The sequence below is a fragment of the Xiphophorus couchianus genome, chromosome 16, assembly GCF_001444195.1.
Source record: "Xiphophorus couchianus chromosome 16, X_couchianus-1.0, whole genome shotgun sequence".
NCBI classification, from domain to species: domain Eukaryota; kingdom Metazoa; phylum Chordata; class Actinopteri; order Cyprinodontiformes; family Poeciliidae; genus Xiphophorus; species Xiphophorus couchianus.
The window spans coordinates 233985-254158 of NC_040243.1; the positions used below are offsets into that span (position 1 = coordinate 233985).

Genomic DNA, 20174 nt, shown 5'->3' on the forward strand with positions numbered 1-20174 from the left:
AGCGAGAAGCGAGTGAGGGGGTATAAATAGCGGTGAGGGCGAAGCTGAGACAGTTAGAGACTCAGAGACCTTCAGAGAACATCAGGAGATCCAGCAGAGGAGAAAGAAGCATCACAGCGCTCTGCGCAGGAAACTCTGGACTACAGTAAGTTCTAACTTTTCTTCTTCTCTGCTCCCGCAGCGACTACAGACTGAATTCATGCTCCTATTAACTGGTGGAGGGACAGAGAAACACACGTTGTAGAGTTTAGTCAAAGGCAGGACAGATTTGTGGAGCAAATGATGTTTGAACGTCTCCGAGGCGTCGCTGAACGCAGCTTTGCAGAAGCAGTCGGATTGGAGCAAAACCTGCTACACAGTCCAGTAAAAACCTAAAGTGTAGCATATGAAGTGTTTCTGAGAGGGAATAATCCTCCTTCTCCTCCTGTGTGTCTCTGCTGGTTTAGGCCTGAAAGGAAACCCAGCCAAGATGTGTGCAGCTAAAAACGTGGCCGTCGGCATCGACCTGGGCACCACCTACTCCTGCGTGGGGGTTTTCCAGCATGGAAAAGTGGAAATCATCGCCAACGACCAGGGCAACAGGACCACCCCCAGCTACGTGGCCTTCACCGACACCGAGAGGCTGATCGGGGACGCGGCCAAGAACCAGGTGGCCCTGAACCCCAGCAACACGGTGTTTGACGCCAAGAGGCTGATCGGCAGAAAGTTTGAAGAGCCGGTGGTGCAGGCCGACATGAAGCACTGGCCCTTCGAGGTGCTTTCAGACGGAGGCAGGCCCAAAATTCAGGTGGAGTACAAAGGGGAGAACAAAGCCTTCTTCCCTGAGGAGATCTCCTCCATGGTCCTGGTGAAGATGAAGGAGATCGCCGAGGCCTACCTGGGCCACAAGGTGTCCAACGCCGTGGTCACGGTCCCCGCCTACTTCAACGACTCCCAGCGACAGGCCACCAAAGACGCAGGCGTCATTGCGGGACTCAACGTCTTGAGGATCATCAACGAGCCCACGGCGGCCGCCATCGCCTACGGTCTGGACAAAGGCAAGTCAGGAGAGAGAAACGTCCTGATCTTTGACCTGGGCGGAGGCACCTTCGACGTGTCCGTCCTGACCATCGAGGACGGCATCTTTGAGGTGAAGGCCACGGCCGGAGACACTCACTTGGGAGGAGAGGACTTTGACAACCGCATGGTCAATCACTTTGTGGAGGAGTTCAAGAGGAAACACAAGAAGGACATCAGCCAGAACAAGAGAGCCTTGAGGAGGCTGCGCACAGCTTGCGAGAGGGCCAAGAGGACCCTGTCCTCCAGCTCCCAGGCCAGCATCGAGATCGACTCTCTGTTCGAGGGTGTGGACCTGTACACCTCCATCACCAGGGCTCGCTTTGAGGAGCTGTGCTCCGACCTGTTCAGGGGAACCTTGGAGCCCGTGGAGAAGGCTTTGAGGGACGCCAAGATGGACAAGGGCCAGATCCATGACGCGGTCCTGGTGGGAGGCTCCACCCGAATCCCCAAGATCCAGAAGCTGCTGCAGGACTTCTTCAACGGCCGGGAGCTGAACAAGAGCATCAACCCGGACGAGGCGGTGGCTTACGGCGCCGCCGTCCAGGCCGCCATCCTGACGGGAGACACGTCGGGGAACGTCCAGGACCTGCTGCTGCTGGACGTGGCTCCTCTGTCTCTGGGGATCGAGACGGCCGGAGGAGTGATGACGGCCCTGATCAAACGCAACACCACCGTCCCCACCAAGCAGACCCAGGTGTTCAGCACCTACTCCGACAACCAGCCCGGGGTCCTGATCCAGGTCTACGAAGGGGAGAGAGCCATGACCAAGGACAACAACCTGCTGGGCAGGTTTGAGCTGACGGGAATCCCGCCCGCTCCACGAGGGGTCCCGCAGATCGAGGTCACCTTTGACGTGGACGCCAACGGCATCCTGAACGTGTCCGCGGTGGACAAAAGCACCGGCAAAGAGAACAAGATCACCATCGCCAACGACAAGGGCCGACTGAGCAAAGACGAGATCGAGAGGATGGTGCAGGACGCCGAGGACGAGCTGCAGAGGGACAAGATAGCTGCCAAGAACTCCCTGGAGTCCTACGCTTTCACCGTGAAGAGCAGCGTGGAGGACGAGAGCTTGAAGGGCAAGATCAGCCAGGAGGACAAGAAGAAGGTGGTGGACAAGTGCCAGGAGACCATCAGCTGGCTGGAGAACAACCAGCTGGCTGAGAAAGACGAGTACCAACACCAGCAGAAAGAGCTGGAGAAGGTGTGCAACCTGTTGTTGCGCAACACCCCCCCCCCCCTCCTTTCTGTCTCTACTCTCTCACTCTCGTACTTCCTCTTCTGAGAGGGGAGATGTGCTACCAGCTCTCCGTCTAACGGGTCCGTTGAGTTTCCTAAATCTGCTGGGATTTACCCTGTCCAGAACTGAAGTAAACTCTGTTTAAGCTGGTTTCGAGAAACGATTCGCCTGGTTATCTGACGGCCTACATCCAGGTGTCCCACCCTTCTTCCCCCTGTGAATTAGCCAGACTGAGCAGCCTACAGCCAACTAGTTTCACAGAGCACACCTGTTAACGGTCGCTCGTTCTCTATTTTACAACTTGCATTTGTTATTGAACCAGGTAGGTTTTAGTGACTCGGTCGAGTCCCAAGGATGAGGTTTTAAATATGGGCTACCAGCAACCTAAAAACATTTTCCACCTCTTCCTCTCCAGAATCAAACATCACAGCTATTTTACAACCATCAAAGAACTTTAAGGTGACTCATTAACTGAATGTCCACAACATCTTTTAGATTTTCTTTATGCTAAATATTTTATTAGTAAGGCATTTTTGCAAGGGTCAGTACAGCTTAATTCAGTAGCAGAAATAATCAAATAAGTAAAATCAATCATCTAGTCTATCTTTCCCTACTGCTGACACTGAGAACTAAAAAAGGGAACCTTTGAGAGAGACGGACGGAGTTTGGCGTTTCGAACCCCAGACCTGGCTTGATGATGAAGAAGGTGTGGCAGCAGGAGGAAGATGTTGATCGGCGAAGGCCAGGATCTCCGCAGGTCCGATGAGCTTCTTCTCCGCATGGATGCTGAGGTCACACAGGACTTGGTGCTGGCAGGAAAAAAGGCACTAGTTCTTCTTCCTTGTCTTTGTCTTCATCTTTGTCTTTGGGGTCAGAACCCAGCCGATGAGAGAAGTGCGATTCGAAGCCACAGGTTGTGGGCCAGACGGGTTGGTCTCCATGTGCAGGACAGTCTCCGGCTCCGTGGCCCCGGCTCTTCTTCAGCTGCAGAGTTCTTTGTCCATCTCGATCTTGGCTCGAAGCTGCCCGGAGGATCCAACGAAAGGTTCCTCTTTTGCACCCACCTTTTATAGGGTTTATCCACCCCCCTGGTGCGCCTGCTGTCTGCTTAGACAGATGATCTCATATCCATCACTGTCTTACAGACATTTCCTGATGTCTGTGCCAATGTCTCAGGGTTGCTCAACCTCCTGTGTCCCTTGCCTGCACAACCTTTCACCTACTCTCTACCTCCAACATATCAGTGATGTTTAATTGCAGTTACACCTTTTTACACCATTTCAAGTTTAATGTCAAAATCACATTTATATCACATTTATTTTCTTTAGCTTCTCTGATTTAGCATTCATTTATAATTTTATAACCATAACTTATATCACATTTATTTTCTTCAGCTTCTCTGATCTATCATTCATTTATGATTTTATAACCATAACTTATTAATTATTCTTATTATAATCTTAATGTGAGTTATTACAGATGTTTTTCTGAAAAGAAACCAAGAATAATACATGATTCTAATTATTTACTACTAAAGTTACAGTTACTTGTTTTTCTTGTAGTTCCCACAAATATAAGTGTATTATTACAAGTAAACCAATATTCATATAAGTATTTTACTTTGAATCTTATCCAATTACTAATAATGTTTAGATTTCATTCTTTAAAACTTTCATACTTTAAACTAAGGAATAGTCTCAGCTATTTTTATAAATCTGCAGGCTGGAAACTTCCTCTTTTTCCAGGAAACCTGCTTTTCTTGTTTCATGAATCTCTCTGACTGACTATGATTTCTTATGATTAGATAGAAAAAAGTAGAATTAAAGCAAAGTTTGCATGAGACAAAAACAACACACACAACCAGATTTATTTTATTGACACTTAAGTCTACTGTTGGGCCTTGATATCACTTGAGTGATTCATTTTAAAGATAACTTTATTATTACTGTTAAACTAAAATCTCTAGCATGGGGAAGTGGGATGAGCTCGGATTTTCTTGACACCCCCTCCACGAGGTCAGACCTTTCACATGCTGGGAGTCCATCACCCTCCTGCAGTTCGCCGTCCTCATCCCCTAGAAAGAGAAGAAGTTCGTCTGGGATGTGAAGATGCAGATTCTTCATCCTCAGTTTTCACAGAGGGCTCAGTGTAGTCATCAAAACTCCACTTCTCTTGACACCCCCTCTTTGGAGTTTTGATTTCCCCCATGAGGTGATGAATGTCGAAGAAAACTTGGATCGCTCTGATTCTTCTACAGGAACCTTCGCTGGATGAACTGTCGGTTCTTCAGGATGTGGAATGGTTCTTTAGGGAAGATGGGCTGAGACAGAAGGCCTCAAAAAAAAAAAATCAAATTCTGGCTGTTCAGCAGAGCAAAGCAAAAAGCATAAGCATCATGACGCTTTATCCGTAATCATGATCCTTTTCCATTTTAATCCATCAGGTTGTGACAGGAGTTCTTCTTTAGCATAATCCAATTTCTTCACGGCCCTCCCAGTCCAAAGCCTTGAAGTTGTTCTTTGAACGGCAACCTTCCTGTAATAGTGACCAGTCTACTGTAGGATGGCATGGTGCTTGATTCTCTGGCCATCTTCTTGTAATGTTCTGGTTCGCTGTAGCTAAGAACTGGCTTGAGCACTGCTTCCTCATGGACCCCTTTCTTCATCAGTAGTACTGTGTTGAAGTTCAGTACTTACTTTACAAAATCTTGGGCGTTGAATCTCAGCTTGATCACCGTAGTTGCAGGCCGATCTTGAGCTTTAATCCAAACTCTCTGCCCTGTTTTCAGTGACACTTCAAGCTGCAACTTCCCTTTTCCTTCCTAAGCAAAAAGGAGAAGTGTCTTCGCCTCCCTGCTTTCTGTGACGTGAACGGAGTTCCTCTGCAGGGGAAGACCTGCTCTTCTAGCAGTTGTCACTGTGTCCATCAGCACCAAGAGGTACTTCTCACCTCTCTTTCCTGTTATCCCATTGGCTCTGCTACATCCATGCAGACTGAACCCCATGGGACTGTGCTCTTGATGAACAAACCTTCCATCCGCTGCCCTCGGCGACCTGCGTTGTATTGACCACACACTTCACAGTCCCTCAGCACGCGTTGGACTTGTTTCACTGGGATCCAAAGATCTTGCTCCTCCAGCTCCTTACGGGTAGGTCGCACGCCTGCATGTCCAAGGGCCTCATGCACGCTCCGCACGACCTCGACCACGTACTCTTCTGGGACCTCCCGTCCTCTGGGAGTACTGTCCCACTTCTCGGTACCGACAAAGACGATCTTCCTTTGTTGGACATAACAGTCCACTTCATCATTCCCACGCCAATGAGCTCCCTCATGCGTGTGTGCTCTTTGATGCTCAACTTCTATCTCCAACTGCATTTTTAGCTCAGCAATCTTTTTCCACAAATCTTTGTGTGCCACGGGCTTGCCCTTTGCAGTCTCGAAACCATTTTCTTCCCAAATGGCCAAGTCCTCTCTAAGGGCCTGAGCACAGTAGTAACTGTCAGTTACTAACCTGGCACTCTTGATTTTCCTTTTCACCAGCTCCAGCAATCCTTCCAGTACTGCCGTTACTTCTCCGGCTTGAGCACTACCGGGAGCTTTTCCTTTCTGACGGCATTTCTCTCTGGCATCCTGCTTCAGAATAAATCCCCAGTATGCCGACTGGTCGGACCCCTTTCTGGATCCATCGGTGTAGATTGTCCATTCCGGTTGTTCTGGCTTCTCAGATGTCTCTTGCGGTCGTTTCTTACTGGTGGGTTGTGCTGGCCCAATTTCAAGCTCCGGGTCCAGCAGGATGTCTTTAACCATGTCTGCGTCTGTGTGATGATGTCAGCTGCTGGTGTTTGTTCCTCTGTTGCCGGATGTCTTCTCGATGGCTGCAGTGGAGGACGCGGTGTGCTTCCTCATCCATCGTCGGCTGATGACACCTTTCTCCGTCTCCTCTGCATGGTTGCTGGCTGGTCTGGTCAGCATTACATCACGAACCACTCCAGCAAGAGTGAGCCAGCTTTCCTTTGTCAGGGGTTGATGTTTCAGTTCCTCATTCTTGGAACCAACTTCCCCACTTGCTTCAGGTCTGAGTCACAGTAGCTGTGTAGAAGCTGATGCAGTTCTGTTGAGGTCTCCTCCTTTTCCAAACGATCTGGACGGCCGGCTTCCTCCGGTTTCTTCCCCAGATTTTCCTCCTCGAAGTGATCATCCATCACTCCGTCTCTCTGTCGGTTCAAGTTGTCTATCCCCCAAAGCCTCTCTTTAGCCTTCGAGCAGGGATGGGTCTAGACTATGTTGGCTACTAGCTTCACTGTCTGGATCCGGTCATTTATCCTCAGTAGGAGCCTTCCCGCACCTGTATGCCATACAGTTACTGCAAGGGTTGTGACTGACGGCCTTATCAGTCACCATTAACTCTATTCCTTAAGAGTTAACAAGCCAAGTGAGCTATTCAGATCCTCACATCTGTTTTTACTAACTTGGCCATAGGGCCCTCCTACTCCGTTGGACTGGGCCCCACGTTGGGCGCCACTTGTTGTTGCGCAACACCCCCCCCCCTCCTTTCTGTCTCTACTCTCTCACTCTCGTACTTCCTCTTCTGAGAGGGGAGATGTGCTACCAGCTCTCCGTCTAACGGGTCCGTTGAGTTTCCTAAATCTGCTGGGATTTACCCTGTCCAGAACTGAAGTAAACTCTGTTTAAGCTGGTTTCGAGAAACGATTCGCCTGGTTATCTGACGGCCTACATCCAGGTGTCCCACCCTTCTTCCCCCTGTGAATTAGCCAGACTGAGCAGCCTACAGCCAACTAGTTTCACAGAGCACACCTGTTAACGGTCGCTCGTTCTCTATTTTACAACTTGCATTTGTTATTGAACCAGGTAGGTTTTAGTGACTCGGGCGAGTCCCAAGGATGAGGTTTTAAATATGGGCTACCAGCAACCTAAAAACATTTTCCACCTCTTCCTCTCCAGAATCAAACATCACAGCTATTTTACAACCATCAAAGAACTTTAAGGTGACTCATTAACTGAATGTCCACAACATCTTTTAGATTTTCTTTATGCTAAATATTTTATTAGTAAGGCATTTTTGCAAGGGTCAGTACAGCTTAATTCAGTAGCAGAAATAATCAAATAAGTAAAATCAATCATCTAGTCTATCTTTCCCTACTGCTGATACTGAGAACTAAAAAAGGGAACCTTTGAGAGAGACGGACGGAGTTTGGCGTTTCGAACCCCAGACCTGGCTTGATGATGAAGAAGGTGTGGCAGCAGGAGGAAGATGTTGATCGGCGAAGGCCAGGATCTCCGCAGGTCCGATGAGCTTCTTCTCCGCATGGATGCTGAGGTCACACAGGACTTGGTGCTGGCAGGAAAAAAGGCACTAGTTCTTCTTCCTTGTCTTTGTCTTCATCTTTGTCTTTGGGGTCAGAACCCAGCCGATGAGAGAAGTGCGATTCGAAGCCACAGGTTGTGGGCCAGACGGGTTGGTCTCCATGTGCAGGACAGTCTCCGGCTCCGTGGCCCCGGCTCTTCTTCAGCTGCAGAGTTCTTTGTCCATCTCGATCTTGGCTCGAAGCTGCCCGGAGGATCCAACGAAAGGTTCCTCTTTTGCACCCACCTTTTATAGGGTTTATCCACCCCCCTGGTGCGCCTGCTGTCTGCTTAGACAGATGATCTCATATCCATCACTGTCTTACAGACATTTCCTGATGTCTGTGCCAATGTCTCAGGGTTGCTCAACCTCCTGTGTCCCTTGCCTGCACAACCTTTCACCTACTCTCTACCTCCAACATATCAGTGATGTTTAATTGCAGTTACACCTTTTTACACCATTTCAAGTTTAATGTCAAAATCACATTTATATCACATTTATTTTCTTTAGCTTCTCTGATTTAGCATTCATTTATAATTTTATAACCATAACTTATATCACATTTATTTTCTTCAGCTTCTCTGATCTATCATTCATTTATGATTTTATAACCATAACTTATTAATTATTCTTATTATAATCTTAATGTGAGTTATTACAGATGTTTTTCTGAAAAGAAACCAAGAATAATACATGATTCTAATTATTTACTACTAAAGTTACAGTTACTTGTTTTTCTTGTAGTTCCCACAAATATAAGTGTATTATTACAAGTAAACCAATATTCATATAAGTATTTTACTTTGAATCTTATCCAATTACTAATAATGTTTAGATTTCATTCTTTAAAACTTTCATACTTTAAACTAAGGAATAGTCTCAGCTATTTTTATAAATCTGCAGGCTGGAAACTTCCTCTTTTTCCAGGAAACCTGCTTTTCTTGTTTCATGAATCTCTCTGACTGACTATGATTTCTTATGATTAGATAGAAAAAAGTAGAATTAAAGCAAAGTTTGCATGAGACAAAAACAACACACACAACCAGATTTATTTTATTGACACTTAAGTCTACTGTTGGGCCTTGATATCACTTGAGTGATTCATTTTAAAGATAACTTTATTATTACTGTTAAACTAAAATCTCTAGCATGGGGAAGTGGGATGAGCTCGGATTTTCTTGACAAACCCCATCATCAGCAACTTGTACCAGGGAGGGAGGCCCACTGGGAGCTGCAGAGAGCAGGCAGGAGCCCACAGCCAGGGGCCCACTGTGGAGGAAGTGGACTGAAGGACCACTGGTGGTTTCACCTTTTTCTCATCTTGATGTTTTTCTTCCTCTTTCTAAATATAATTTGCATCTGAATGTATTTTTCATCTTAAAGCTGCTGGACAATGTAATAAAGATGAGAAAAACGATTCCAGACTGTTTGTTGTTGAGAAATATATTTTAAAAACTGAGCTGTAATTTCAGATGTTCTTGAGTCATCATGGTCACAATTGAACTGTAAAAACTTTATGTTTGAGTTATGATCATTAAAGTTGTAAATATTTTACAGAGTAAAAAACACGTTTTTTCTTTGCTGTACAGTAAAATAAAAGATTAAACCAAATGTTCTGATCAATGTTTTTATTTTTCTGGGTTTCGGGTCAAAGCAAAACAAATGAAACCAGCTTCATATTTTGTCCACATCTAAACTCCCGAGGCTCTGAAGAACATTTAAATGTTGAGAAGATGAGCCTCATGGTTCCAGGCCTCTATTAATATTCAACTTTTAAGTATATAAACCTTTCTGGAGGCATTGAAAAATATATTGAGAATAAATTAAACGAGATGGGGGGAAAAAAGAACCAAAGAAACACACTTCTCTAATTTAAAACAAATTAGATACACGAAACTAACAAACATTTAACGTTTTAAAACTAAAGTTAATCAGATACAATAGGACAAGAGACAGATTAATGATTTAGTGAGCAACGTTTCAATACTGGAGCTGCGAGTTCAAACAGGACCGAGCTTCCTGTAAATATCGCGAGAAAAGAAGCAGAGCGAGAAAACGGGTCCAGTCGAGGCATAGCGATATTCATATTTAGCAACAACAACAGCGACAACAGGGTTTGCGGAGGATGGTGTTGTTGTTGCGTTAACAGGCTGGATGTCGGTATGTGCGGCCGCAGGTGAAACGCCTGGCTGCGATGAACAGGTACGGCTCAGTCGCTCTTTTAGTAGCAGCTAGTTAGCGGGTTAGCAGGTAGCCGTTAGCTCGGAGCTAATGTTTGGCGTTAGCTTCAGGTTTCTGATTCAGTCCGCGGATTATTTTCCGCACAGCCAACATGAAACCCCACGGAGCAGCTAAAATCCCGCCGTGGGTGTGACCCCAGCGGACAACAAGCGGCAGGTTGGCGGGGAGAGCGGGCAGCTATTGTTAGCAGGTTAGCAGGCTAACGGGCTGAATGATCGCTAGCCTGCAGTTAGTGGCTCTAACAGCAGCCTCTCCTCTGGTGCTGGACGGACTCAGAGGTTATTCAGCATTTATTCAGCTGCCCCGGGTTACAGTGACCGTCTGCAGGAGAAAGTAGATCCATTTGGAAAAATCTGGAAGGATCTTCATTTAATAACCCACTTAAAGAGACATTTTCAATTCAGTTTATTTAAATATCACAAATTCACAACACAAGTCCTCTGGAGGCTCAAAAATAATTCCAGTCCAGTCATTCCAGCTGATTCAACTGGTCAAGCAGTGCAGTTCCAGTGAGTCATACTGGTTTAAAAAGTTTTTACATTCACTCCCCCTGGACAAGCACGGAGCAACAGTGGACAGGAAAAACTCCCCTTTAACAGGAAGAAACCTCCGACAGAACCAGAACCTGTAGGAGCAAAGTGGCTACTTTCTGCTACTGGCGCTATAAGTTACAGAAAAACATCCTGGTGAGAAATAACACAGAGTCTGTTTACTTCCTAGTAAAACATTTAGCTTAGGAATAATTGATAGAGATCAGGTAAATGATGCTGGTGGCAGGTTATTTAAAGGGCTGTTGCTGTTTTTAGGTAATCGCATTATATGGAACAGCTGCTGATTAGAATCTGACAAAAATAGCCTGAATATTCATGCAAACAGTATATTCCAATCACACTTTGAACTCATGTGAGTGCAGCGGACATCTTGGATGTAACATTTCAGGCAACATGCATTCAGTCTCTGCTACGTATGTAAGGTATCCGACCAGCTGCTCTGGCTTTTCGACCCGAACTGAAAAGCCAGAGCAGGCGCCGCCTGGTGGTTTTTATTTTATGTTGAGCATATCATCAAATTCCTGGTCTTCATGCTCCTGCAAGACTGACGGCGACCCGACTGGCGACTAACCCGACTGACGGCGACCGTGTGCAGAGCTTCCTGTTGACCCCTCCTCTGTATCCTGCAGCTCGCGGCCTCGGCTCTCTGGGCGTCCGTCAGCAGATGAAGACGAGCCGGCGTGTTGAGGTCAGGCGCTGCAGCTGGTTGGAGGAGCTGGCTCTGCTGCAGCAGCGGAGGATGTGAGCAGCAGCGAGCCGCGGCGCTGCGATTGGCTGCAGGTTTATGGGTCCAGGCTGTGGACGAGCTGCTGGCTTTTCTCACTTCCTGTCTCTGCATGTTGAAGCGATTGGACTGAACTGAGTCGCAGACATTTCGCAGGATGAACGGCTCTCTGCTGACTCCGCCCAGCCCTCGGGCCTCTGGCTCCTCCCCCTTGCCGCCCTCTCCCTCCCCGTCGCCGCCGTCGCCCTCCCTGCTGCCGCTGTCCTCCAGGCCTCCGCCCCTGGCCCCCCTGGTGAGCCCGCCGGCCCCGCCGTCCTCCCTGTCCGACACGCCCACGCCGTCCCCCTCGCCGTCCCTCAGCTGGACCGAATTCTGTGAGCTCCATGCGCGTGTCGCTGCCGGAGACTTTGCACGCCACTTCCGGGCGTTTCTCCTGGAGAACCCGCACTACAGCGCGGACTCGGCCGCGGCTTTCTGCCGCCGCTTCACCGACCGCTTCGTCCGCCACTTCCAGAGCGAGCTGGAGGGAGCGCTGCCTCCAAGCGGCGCCGCGGGACGCGATGAGATGATGAGCTGGGCTCCCCCATCCGACGCCACCTCCCTGGAAGAGGAGGCGGTGTCGCCGCTGGCGGGACCCGGGGGCCCGGCGCTCCCCCTTCCCTCCGGCGCGGTGCAGGGGGCGTCCAGGCCGGCGCCGTCCCGGCTGGTGCTGGAGAACCGCGGCGGCGACCGCTTCCAGGACTCCTACGCCCAGGGTCAAGTGCTGCCGCCGTCCTCGTCGTCGTCCTGCTGCTCCTCGGTGGGGGGGAACAACGGGAGGCGGGAGGAGCGCGGTGCGGCGCCGGGCCCCGGGAACGACGCCGCGCCTGCAGAGGAGGAGGAAGACAGCTGGGTTGCAGCGGCTGCGGTCGGTGACGGCGCGGAGCGCGACGAGTCCTCTGAGGCGGATCGCACTTTTTATCTCCCTCCCTCCTCCGTCACTCCTCCACCCGACTCCAAAGGAAACGGCACGCCCAACTCCTCCAAGAACAAGCTGAAGAAGCGCTTCTCGCTGCGCAGCGTCGGACGTAGCGTGCGCGGCAGCGTGCGCGGCATCCTGCACTGGAGGAGCGCCTCCAGCGACGCGACGCAGAGCCCGCTGCCTTGCAGCTACAGCTACACCCTGGGCGTCCAGGACTCCGGCGCCGCCAAGAGAAGCGCCGCCACACAGCCCCCAACGCCCACCTCCTCCATGCCCGTGTCCCTGTCCATGCCCCTCTCCCTTCCTCACTCCTCCTCCTCCTCCCTGCCGCCCTCGTCCTCCAGCAGCGCCACCTCGCTGTCTCTCTCTGAGGCGGCGCGCGATCGCCGGCGGAGCAACGGCGAAGCAGGTGAGAAGGACAAGTGGAGCCACCGGCTGGAGAAACTCAGGCTTTCGCGCTCGCCACCGCCCATCCTCACCCAGATCCCCCACCCTGGCTCCAACTCGCTGCCCCCCAGCAGCGCCGCCGCCCTGGGCCCCCCCAGAAAGGTGGGCCGGCTGGTGCGGGAGGGAGGGGTGAGTGTCAGCTCCTCCAGCGACGAGCTGGGCGGGAGCCACGGCTTCTCCGGCTTCTCCTTCGGACTGCTGCACCACGGCGCAGAGAGCAACAGCACGGCGCCGGGGGCCCAGGCCGCCCCGGTGCTGCCCCTGGCCGGCGGGGGCACCGTCCCCTGGAGGGGGGGCCGCTGGCACAAATGTCGTTTGGTCCTGAGAGAGAGAGACCGAGAAGGGGGCGAGCGAGGAGAGGAGTTCTACCTGGAGTTCTTCATCCCACCAAAGGTCAGTGCAATCGGGTCAGAACCAGAACCAGTTGATGGTATCGGGTCAGAACCACTAGATCACGTGTCAAATTCAAGGCTCGTGGGCCAAATTTGGCCCCGCCTTAGCTTTTTATGTGGCCCTCACACAAAAATCAACTCAATCGTCCAGAGAATTTATTGCAGATTTTTCTCAAAAATTGCCATAAACTTTCTTACGGTGACATAAACAGCTGCTGCAGCCTTACTTGATGTCAGATTATAGTTCATGATTTTCACAGCGAGTCATAAAGAGTCACATTTACTATCATAAATAAGAGCAAATGTCGCAGATATTTGCAAATTAATACCACAAACATTTAGATTTTTATTGGACAAAAATCACAAAAAGAATCAAGAAATCCTGAAAGGACTGATTAGATGTTCAACAATAATATTTCATTCTAATAATAGAATAGTAGAAGGTATCGGGTCAGAACCAGTTCAGAGTTGCCCTCAGCAAAGCTGCTCAGCCCGGCAGGCGGTCCACCATGTTTTTGTAGTAAAAGATGTTAAGTGGACAGGAAAAGTAAAAATATTACTGGGTAATTATATGTTGTGGGAAAACATGGCCAGTGAAACAATATTTAAACCCACAACTAGTCTTAGAAACAACAAATCAAAAAATACAATTAAAATAAATATGAATTATTTGCATTTCTGTTTAATCCAAATGAAGTCAGCGGCTCCATGAGGCCCTCAGGGCTTCAGGGGCCGTAATGCTAATATTTTAACACAGAGCACAAAGACATAAATGTAACATTTATTTATTGAGAGATGAGCAACAAACGGAGATTTAATTTAATCCTGCTAATGTGGCTTTAGTAGCTCTAACATTTCTGTTGAGTTTTTAGAATAGAATAGAATAGAATTCAACTTTATTGTCATTGCACTGTCACAAGTACAAGCAACGAGATGTAGTTTGCATCTATCCAGAAGTGCTCTACGAGATATAGATATTTATTTACAGATGTACAATAAGAGTTCCTCAGTAACAATGATCTGTTTAATAAGAGTCACAGAAACTGTTATAGAATAGAATAGAATAGAAGTACTTTATTCATCCCAGCAGGGAAATTACTTCGCAGTTACAGCATAGAGACAAGACACAATAACAACGTCCGGGTGTTGAGTCTGGAGTTTGGCTGCGGTAGAGCTGATGACATCACAGGCCACCGCTGCATCAGCTGATGGGGGAATGTAAACAGCAATCAGATCTCTGCGCTCATTAAGTCTGTCTGACTAAGTGGACAAAGCATTTGATACGGTTTGATGCTTCGTGTAACCGGAAAAATAATAATAGAAATAAAAATAAAATAATATAAAACCAGAGTGAAAGCTCCTCACCGGCTGAACCTGCATGATGAGGTTAGCGCTGGTTCGATAACCGCTACAGGGAAGACAGCGCCACACGCTGGGCAGCGAGTTGAGATGGAAAAGCCCCACATCATTCTTTGTTCACAAAGATAAATCATTCTCACCTCTCCTCAACGCTCCTCTGAATTCACTACTACAAGTTATTCCTGCGGTTCATAGAGCTGCACAACCAGAGCTAACACGGCGGGTTTGAACTCTGACCTTGATGTAGAGTTCTCTAAAGAAACATGATTCCTCACAGGAGGTTGATGTAAATATCCATACAGGTCAGCCTGTGTCCAGTTTGAGTGGAAGGAGGAGCGCGACCCCTGCTGAGGTCAACTTAAAAGATCGCGCAGCCGCAGCGCGCTGTGATTGGTCCGCTCTGCTGCGCGCTGTGATTGGTCCGCTCTGCTGCACGCTGTGATTGGTCCGCTCTGCTGCACGCTGTGATTGGTCCGCTCTGCTGCACGCTGTGATTGGTCCGCTCTGCTTCGCGCTGTGATTGGTCCGCTCTGCTGCGCGCTGTGATTGGTCCGCTCTGCTACGCGCTGTGATTGGTCCGCTCTGCTGCGCGCTGTGATTGGTCCGCTCTGCTGCGCGCTGTGATTGGTCCGCTCTGCTGCGCGCTGTGATTGGTCCGCTCTGCTTCGCGCTGTGATTGGTCCGCTCTGCTTCGCGCTGTGATTGGTCCGCTCTGCTACGCGCTGTGATTGGTCCGCTCTGCTGCGCGCTGTGATTGGTCCGCTCTGCTGCGCGCTGTGATTGGTCCGCTCTGCTGCGCGCTGTGATTGGTCCGCTCTGCTGCGCGCTGTGATTGGTCCGCTCTGCTGCGCGCTGTGATTGGTCCGCTCTGCCGGATTATAAGTATAAACCTATAAATCTTTTAGAAATTACTCTGCAAGTGAAACTCTCAGAACAACAGAGACGCTTTCAGTCCGGCTTGAAGATTTTTTCTTTTTTTCTTTCTTCCCCCACCCAATTAAAGTTTTCTCAAAATAAAGTCAAGCAACGCTTAGCCCAGTAAAGCATGGCGGGCCACCAGGCTTATAATACACTGGGGGAAACCCTGCAGTAGATGGTATCGGATCAAAACCAGAACCTCTGTGTTCCAGGCCTCCAAGCCCCGGCTGACCGTTCCCTGCTTCTCCATCATGGACGTGAGGAGTACCACGGCGCTGGAGGTCCCGGACAAGGAGAACACCTTCCTGCTGCAGGTCCAGATGTTTCCCTATATGTACTCCCACACAAACGGGCCGGGCCTGGTTCTGATCCGAGCTGCCCTGTCTCTGCTCCTCCGCAGCTGGACGGGTCGGCCCAGTATGTGATCGAAACCCGAGACGCTGTGCAGATGAGAGCTTGGCTGAGTGACATCAGGAACGCCATCTGTCTCAGGTACTGGTCCGATTGGAGCAGAACCTCAGGAGTTACAGCAGGATTAATTTCTGCTGCTAGACGATCTGATTGGACGCTGGGAAAGACTATCGTTTTGTTCAGTTGTGCTAAAAGGTGTTAGCCTAGTAGCGAAGCTATGCTAGCCTAAAGTAGCATCTGAATGCTAACATGTAGCAGCTAACGCTAATGTCAGGGTCCACAGTCCAGACTGCTGAAGAAGCTTGTCGGGGAAACTTTATTCATCGTTATTCCTCTAAAACAACACAAGTTGATGATTGTCCGGCTGCCAGAACCTCTGGCTGCACCGAGTCCGGATGTCAGCCGGTTCTGCTTTACTAACTGTGCTTCCTGCTGCAGCGAGCAGGACGACGCTGAAGGGGTGTGTCCGGCTTCATTGGACGTCAGTGGAACGCCAGAGATCGGCGAGCGTCTTTCACAAGGTGAGTGTTGGGTTTCCTGTCGTGGTGCCGGGCCAGGAATAGTTCTGATCCAGAGAACCGGAGAACCAAAGTCCAAGGAAAAACCTTGAGAAGGCCGTTGATCCGGACCGCTTTAGAGCGGGGTTCAGTGGAAACCAAGGCTGGATCAGAACTTCTGTACTGGTCTGGAGGAAACATGAGATCTTTGTGGTGGTTCATGAACATCTAACCCTGGTCTTCTCCTTCTCCCCGGCCGGGTTCTGACCCGTCAGTCTGCTACGGAGGGATCGGAGGCTCCTCCCCCCTCATGGATCCGCTTCCTCCAGAACTTCCACCTCGAGCGCCACTGGACGAGCCGGAGGCCAGGAATTTCGGGGGAGTCGGGGCTGGCCTGGGCACGCCTTTTGCTGAGACGCCAGAAGCGACAGGTAACGATGACCCGGGCAGGTTTGGTTCTGGAAACAGCCGGGACCCTGAGTGACCGGGTCCGACGCGCTTCCCCTGCAGGGTCGTTCCTGTTCTCTGACGCGGTGACCTCCGAGGCCGTGGAGCACCCGCTCAGCGAGTGCCAGTGGTTCCACGGCACCCTGTCGCGTCTCAAGGCGGCCCAGCTGGTTCTGGCCGGAGGCCCGGCGAGCCACGGCGTCTTCCTGGTCCGACAGAGCGAGACGCGGCGGGGAGAGTACGTCCTCACCTTCAACTTCCAGGGGAAGGCCAAGGTGAGTCCAGGACACGGAGGGCGGACTGTCTTTGTGTCTCTGCCGCGCTACATGTCTCCGTGTCTCGGGTCCCGCAGCACCTCCGTCTGTCCCTGAACGAGGACGGCCAGTGCCGGGTCCAGCACCTCTGGTTCCAGTCCATCTTCGACATGTTGGAGCACTTCCGGGTCCATCCCATCCCCCTGGAGTCTGGCGGTGCCTCTGATGTCACGCTCATCAGCTTCGTGGGAGCCACGGCGGTCCGACAGCCAGGTACGATCAGAACCGGGTCGGCAGAACCCGGACCGGTTCCTGGACAGGTGTGAAGCTTTCATCCTGTCCCGCATGGGTCACCATCCTCATCCTCATGCTGTACTGATCCATGAAGCAGAGGAGACGTCGCCCGCCCGTGGGACCCATCTGACCTCTCTGTTGTTGTCTTGTATGGTTGGCTCGCCCCCTGCAGGCCGGGACCGGGCGGGCAGTCGGCCCGCGGCCTGCGACGCCATCACCACGCGCCATCCCGACTCTCCATCAACCCCCATCTCTGACTGTGTGTAAGTGAGACCGACCCCGCCCGGAGGACCAGTGTGTGGCAGCGAGGACGCGTCTCCATTCAGTCCGGGCTCTCGGGGCGGCTTCCGGGTCCAACCAGAACCAGAACCATTCAGATCCTTTGCACCTGTCAAACTCGAGGCCCAGGTGCCAAATGAAGCTCGCCTTAACTTTTCATGTGGCCCTCCAGATGCCAAATTACATCAATCAGTCAATTCCAGTTTTTCGCAATTCGATCTCCAAAATTCAGAGGAAATGGACGGATCCCACCTGCAGGTGGCGATGTTTCTGACTTTCACTGCCGTCCTCCCTCAGCCTTGATCCATGTGGCCAGTAACAAAAAGTCACCTTTAATGTCATGAGCAGAAATATTGTAGATATTTCTAAAATATCTACAAAATACGTCATTCTGATTGTGAAAAATTCACAAGAACAATCCTGAAATTCTGATCAATGGCCAAAGATTCAGGATTAATTAATTTTAAGAAGTTCTTATTGGACTCAGCGATGCTTTTTATTCAAATGATGTAACATTCAGGATGTGAAATATCATTTTAACACGCCTGGTGCAGAACCAGAACCGGCTCTACGGCTCGGTTCCAGATAGTGCCATTCTATACCACACAGTTCTGTGTCTTACTGCCCCCTACTGGCCTCTACTGCACATTACAGCGTCTAGAGGAAGGAAATGACATAAAAACTACAAATAATTTCAGGAAAGAAGTAGAACAGATGATGAGCTCTAGAAAAACGGTAGAACCGGACCTGCCAGGTTCTGGTTCTGACCCGTGTGTTGGAAGGAGAGCTGTAATGGTCCTGGGACCAGTTGGGCCGTTCTGAGCTGCAGCCTGTAGAACCTCATGATTATCTGTAGCTGGCCGATCAGAACCAGAGGTTCTGTTGGACCATGGGAACCCGTTCCTGAGAGTCCAGAACCACCTGACTCCTCCCACTCACCGCCATTCTGTCTCTCCCTCCATCTGCTCCTCCTCTCTCTCTCTAACTCATCGCTTCTTCTTCTTCTCCTCCTGGACCCCTGCAGACTCGACCAGCAGACCCCGTAGCCCCCCCCAGCCCCCCCCGCTGCCGCCGGGACGCCCGCCGCCGCCGACCCCTCCACAGGAGAGAGGATCCGAGGCGGAGCCGGCGGCAGGAAGCGGAGGCGGCGGTGGGCCAGTGGAGGACTGGGAGGACACGCCCCTCCGGCAGCTGGACGCCGCCGAGGGCGAGGAGCGGGACGGGGCGAGGGCACCGCGCGCCGTCGACAACCAGTACTCCTTCTTCTGAGGCGGCGGCCATCTTGGGGAGTTCTAACACTAAACGAGGCCGACAAGTGAAACACTAACGAGCGGTACCGCCGGCCCGATTCACCGCTCCGCCTCGCAGAACCTTCTGGACACTACGCCTGTGGAGCCAGCAGGACCAGAACCTCACGCGGTTCTGCCCAGACAGCAAAACATACGCTACAGAACCAGTACCTTACACCGTCCCTGGAACCGGTCCAGGCACAGTTCTGTCCGCCGCCTGCAATCTGTTAGAGAAGTCCAGACGGGCGGTTCTCCAGAACCTGCTTCAGATTACAGAACCATTCGACCCAGTAAAAGGTTCTGAACCCAAACAGATCCCTGGAAAGTCCCAAAGATGACCCAAAGGTCAAGGGTCAGATCTCCAGGATGTTCTTCACCTGCTGGAGATCCAACATGACCCAGATTACCGGGTCTGGTTCTGGTTCTGAGCCCGATTCTGGACTAGTCCAGAAACTGGAAGGAAAGAAGCTCACTGTGGGTTTTGACCTTTGACCCCTCGTCTGGGCCCGACTACAGGTCACAGGAAGGGAAACAGGAAGTTCAGGATGTTTTAATCCAGGATCTGGAGTTAATTTGTTCAGATTAAGTCGAATTATAGTGGAAACCCTAATCTGGCTGGTTTATCTGACCTCTGACCTCCATTACTACATTACCACTACTGACAGAACCAACACTAATGACCCATTGACATGTTGGGGGCGTCCCCAGGGCGGCGGCGCGTCCAGAGGGCGGCGGAGCGTCCCGAGTAGAAGCTCTCTAGAAGAATCCCCTCCAGATGTCTCCACTTGTCCTGGTTTAGTTTTGGAACAAACTGAGCAATAAGTCACTTTATCCAGATGAAACCGATTCCTGACAGGAAATTGCATCACTTGTAAAGTCCGGTTGCGATTGGCTGGAAGCGGGGCGCTGTGTAAGGTTTTGGGACTGGAGTGGGACGGAACCATTTACCTCAGAGCCCAGTCAGAGAAGCGTGGACAGAGCGACAACAGTAATAATAACGATGGTCAGGTGAATAGTATTAAAGTTTTCTAGTTTGATTTTCTAATTTCCATCTCAGCTCTGATGTTTTTGTGCCTTTTTTAATTTTGGGGACAAAACGATGAACGGAGCTCCTGGTGTTTTCCTGCTGTCTCCTCCTCATTAACACTTCTAGAACATTTCAGAGAACTTATTTCTAGTTGTGCCTTTCTGTGTCTGTCTGCTCATCAGCCTGCGACGTCTGTCCTCCATGTCCTCCGTGTCCTTGTCCTCGTCTCAGTTGGAAGACTCTTCGTGCCTTTCTCTGTCTCTTTTCTCTTTGCTGGGACCGTTTGTTGAGGACAGACATTGCTGTCCTGTGTGGTTAGTTTCAGGTACTACATCAAATTTAATGATATAATATAAATATAGTGAAACATTCAACCTGATGTGGTGTCTTTTATTCCTTCTGTCCTGGTTTGGGCCGAA

At 50.3% G+C, this 20174-nt stretch overlaps 2 protein-coding genes across 4 annotated transcripts; both read left to right on the plus strand.

Annotated features, from left to right (window-relative positions):
* Positions 1–9216, plus strand: LOC114159417 (heat shock 70 kDa protein 1-like). Its single transcript, XM_028041384.1, has 3 exons — positions 1–145; positions 447–2269; positions 8849–9216. The coding sequence occupies exons 2-3, from the start codon at positions 470–472 to the stop codon at positions 8951–8953; spliced, it is 1905 nt and encodes a 634-aa protein (XP_027897185.1). The 5' UTR covers positions 1–145; positions 447–469; the 3' UTR covers positions 8954–9216.
* Positions 9217–9684: 468 nt separating this feature from the next.
* sh2b1 (SH2B adaptor protein 1) lies at positions 9685–20129 on the plus strand. 3 transcript variants are annotated; one of them, XM_028041380.1, is made up of 10 exons: positions 9686–9866; positions 11086–12981; positions 15470–15571; positions 15658–15749; positions 16107–16189; positions 16441–16596; positions 16676–16887; positions 16965–17139; positions 17333–17423; positions 18464–18621. In XM_028041380.1, the coding sequence occupies exons 2-10, from the start codon at positions 11338–11340 to the stop codon at positions 18483–18485; spliced, it is 2577 nt and encodes an 858-aa protein (XP_027897181.1). In that variant the 5' UTR covers positions 9686–9866; positions 11086–11337; the 3' UTR covers positions 18486–18621. The 3 variants fall into 3 exon arrangements, with proteins under 3 accessions (XP_027897179.1, XP_027897181.1, XP_027897180.1); XM_028041378.1 differs by lacking the exon at positions 17333–17423 and having other exon boundaries at positions 9685–9866; positions 18464–20129; XM_028041379.1 differs by lacking the exons at positions 9686–9866; positions 17333–17423 and adding an exon at positions 9904–10591 and having other exon boundaries at positions 18464–20129.
* Positions 20130–20174: the final 45 nt, after the last annotated feature.

Excerpts from the sequence above, each read along its gene's own strand:
- sh2b1 (XM_028041378.1), top strand. The coding sequence starts at position 11,338 with ATGAACGGCTCTCTGCTGACTCCGCCCAGCCCTCGGGCCTCTGGCTCC. Across the intron at positions 12,982-15,469 it reads AGTTCTTCATCCCACCAAAG|GCCTCCAAGCCCCGGCTGAC; the intron begins GTCAGTGCAATC and ends TCTGTGTTCCAG. Across the intron at positions 15,750-16,106 it reads AGGAACGCCATCTGTCTCAG|CGAGCAGGACGACGCTGAAG; the intron begins GTACTGGTCCGA and ends TTCCTGCTGCAG.
- LOC114159417 (XM_028041384.1), top strand. The coding sequence starts at position 470 with ATGTGTGCAGCTAAAAACGTGGCCGTCGGCATCGACCTGGGCACCACC. Across the intron at positions 2,270-8,848 it reads AAGAGCTGGAGAAGGTGTGC|AACCCCATCATCAGCAACTT; the intron begins AACCTGTTGTTG and ends ATTTTCTTGACA.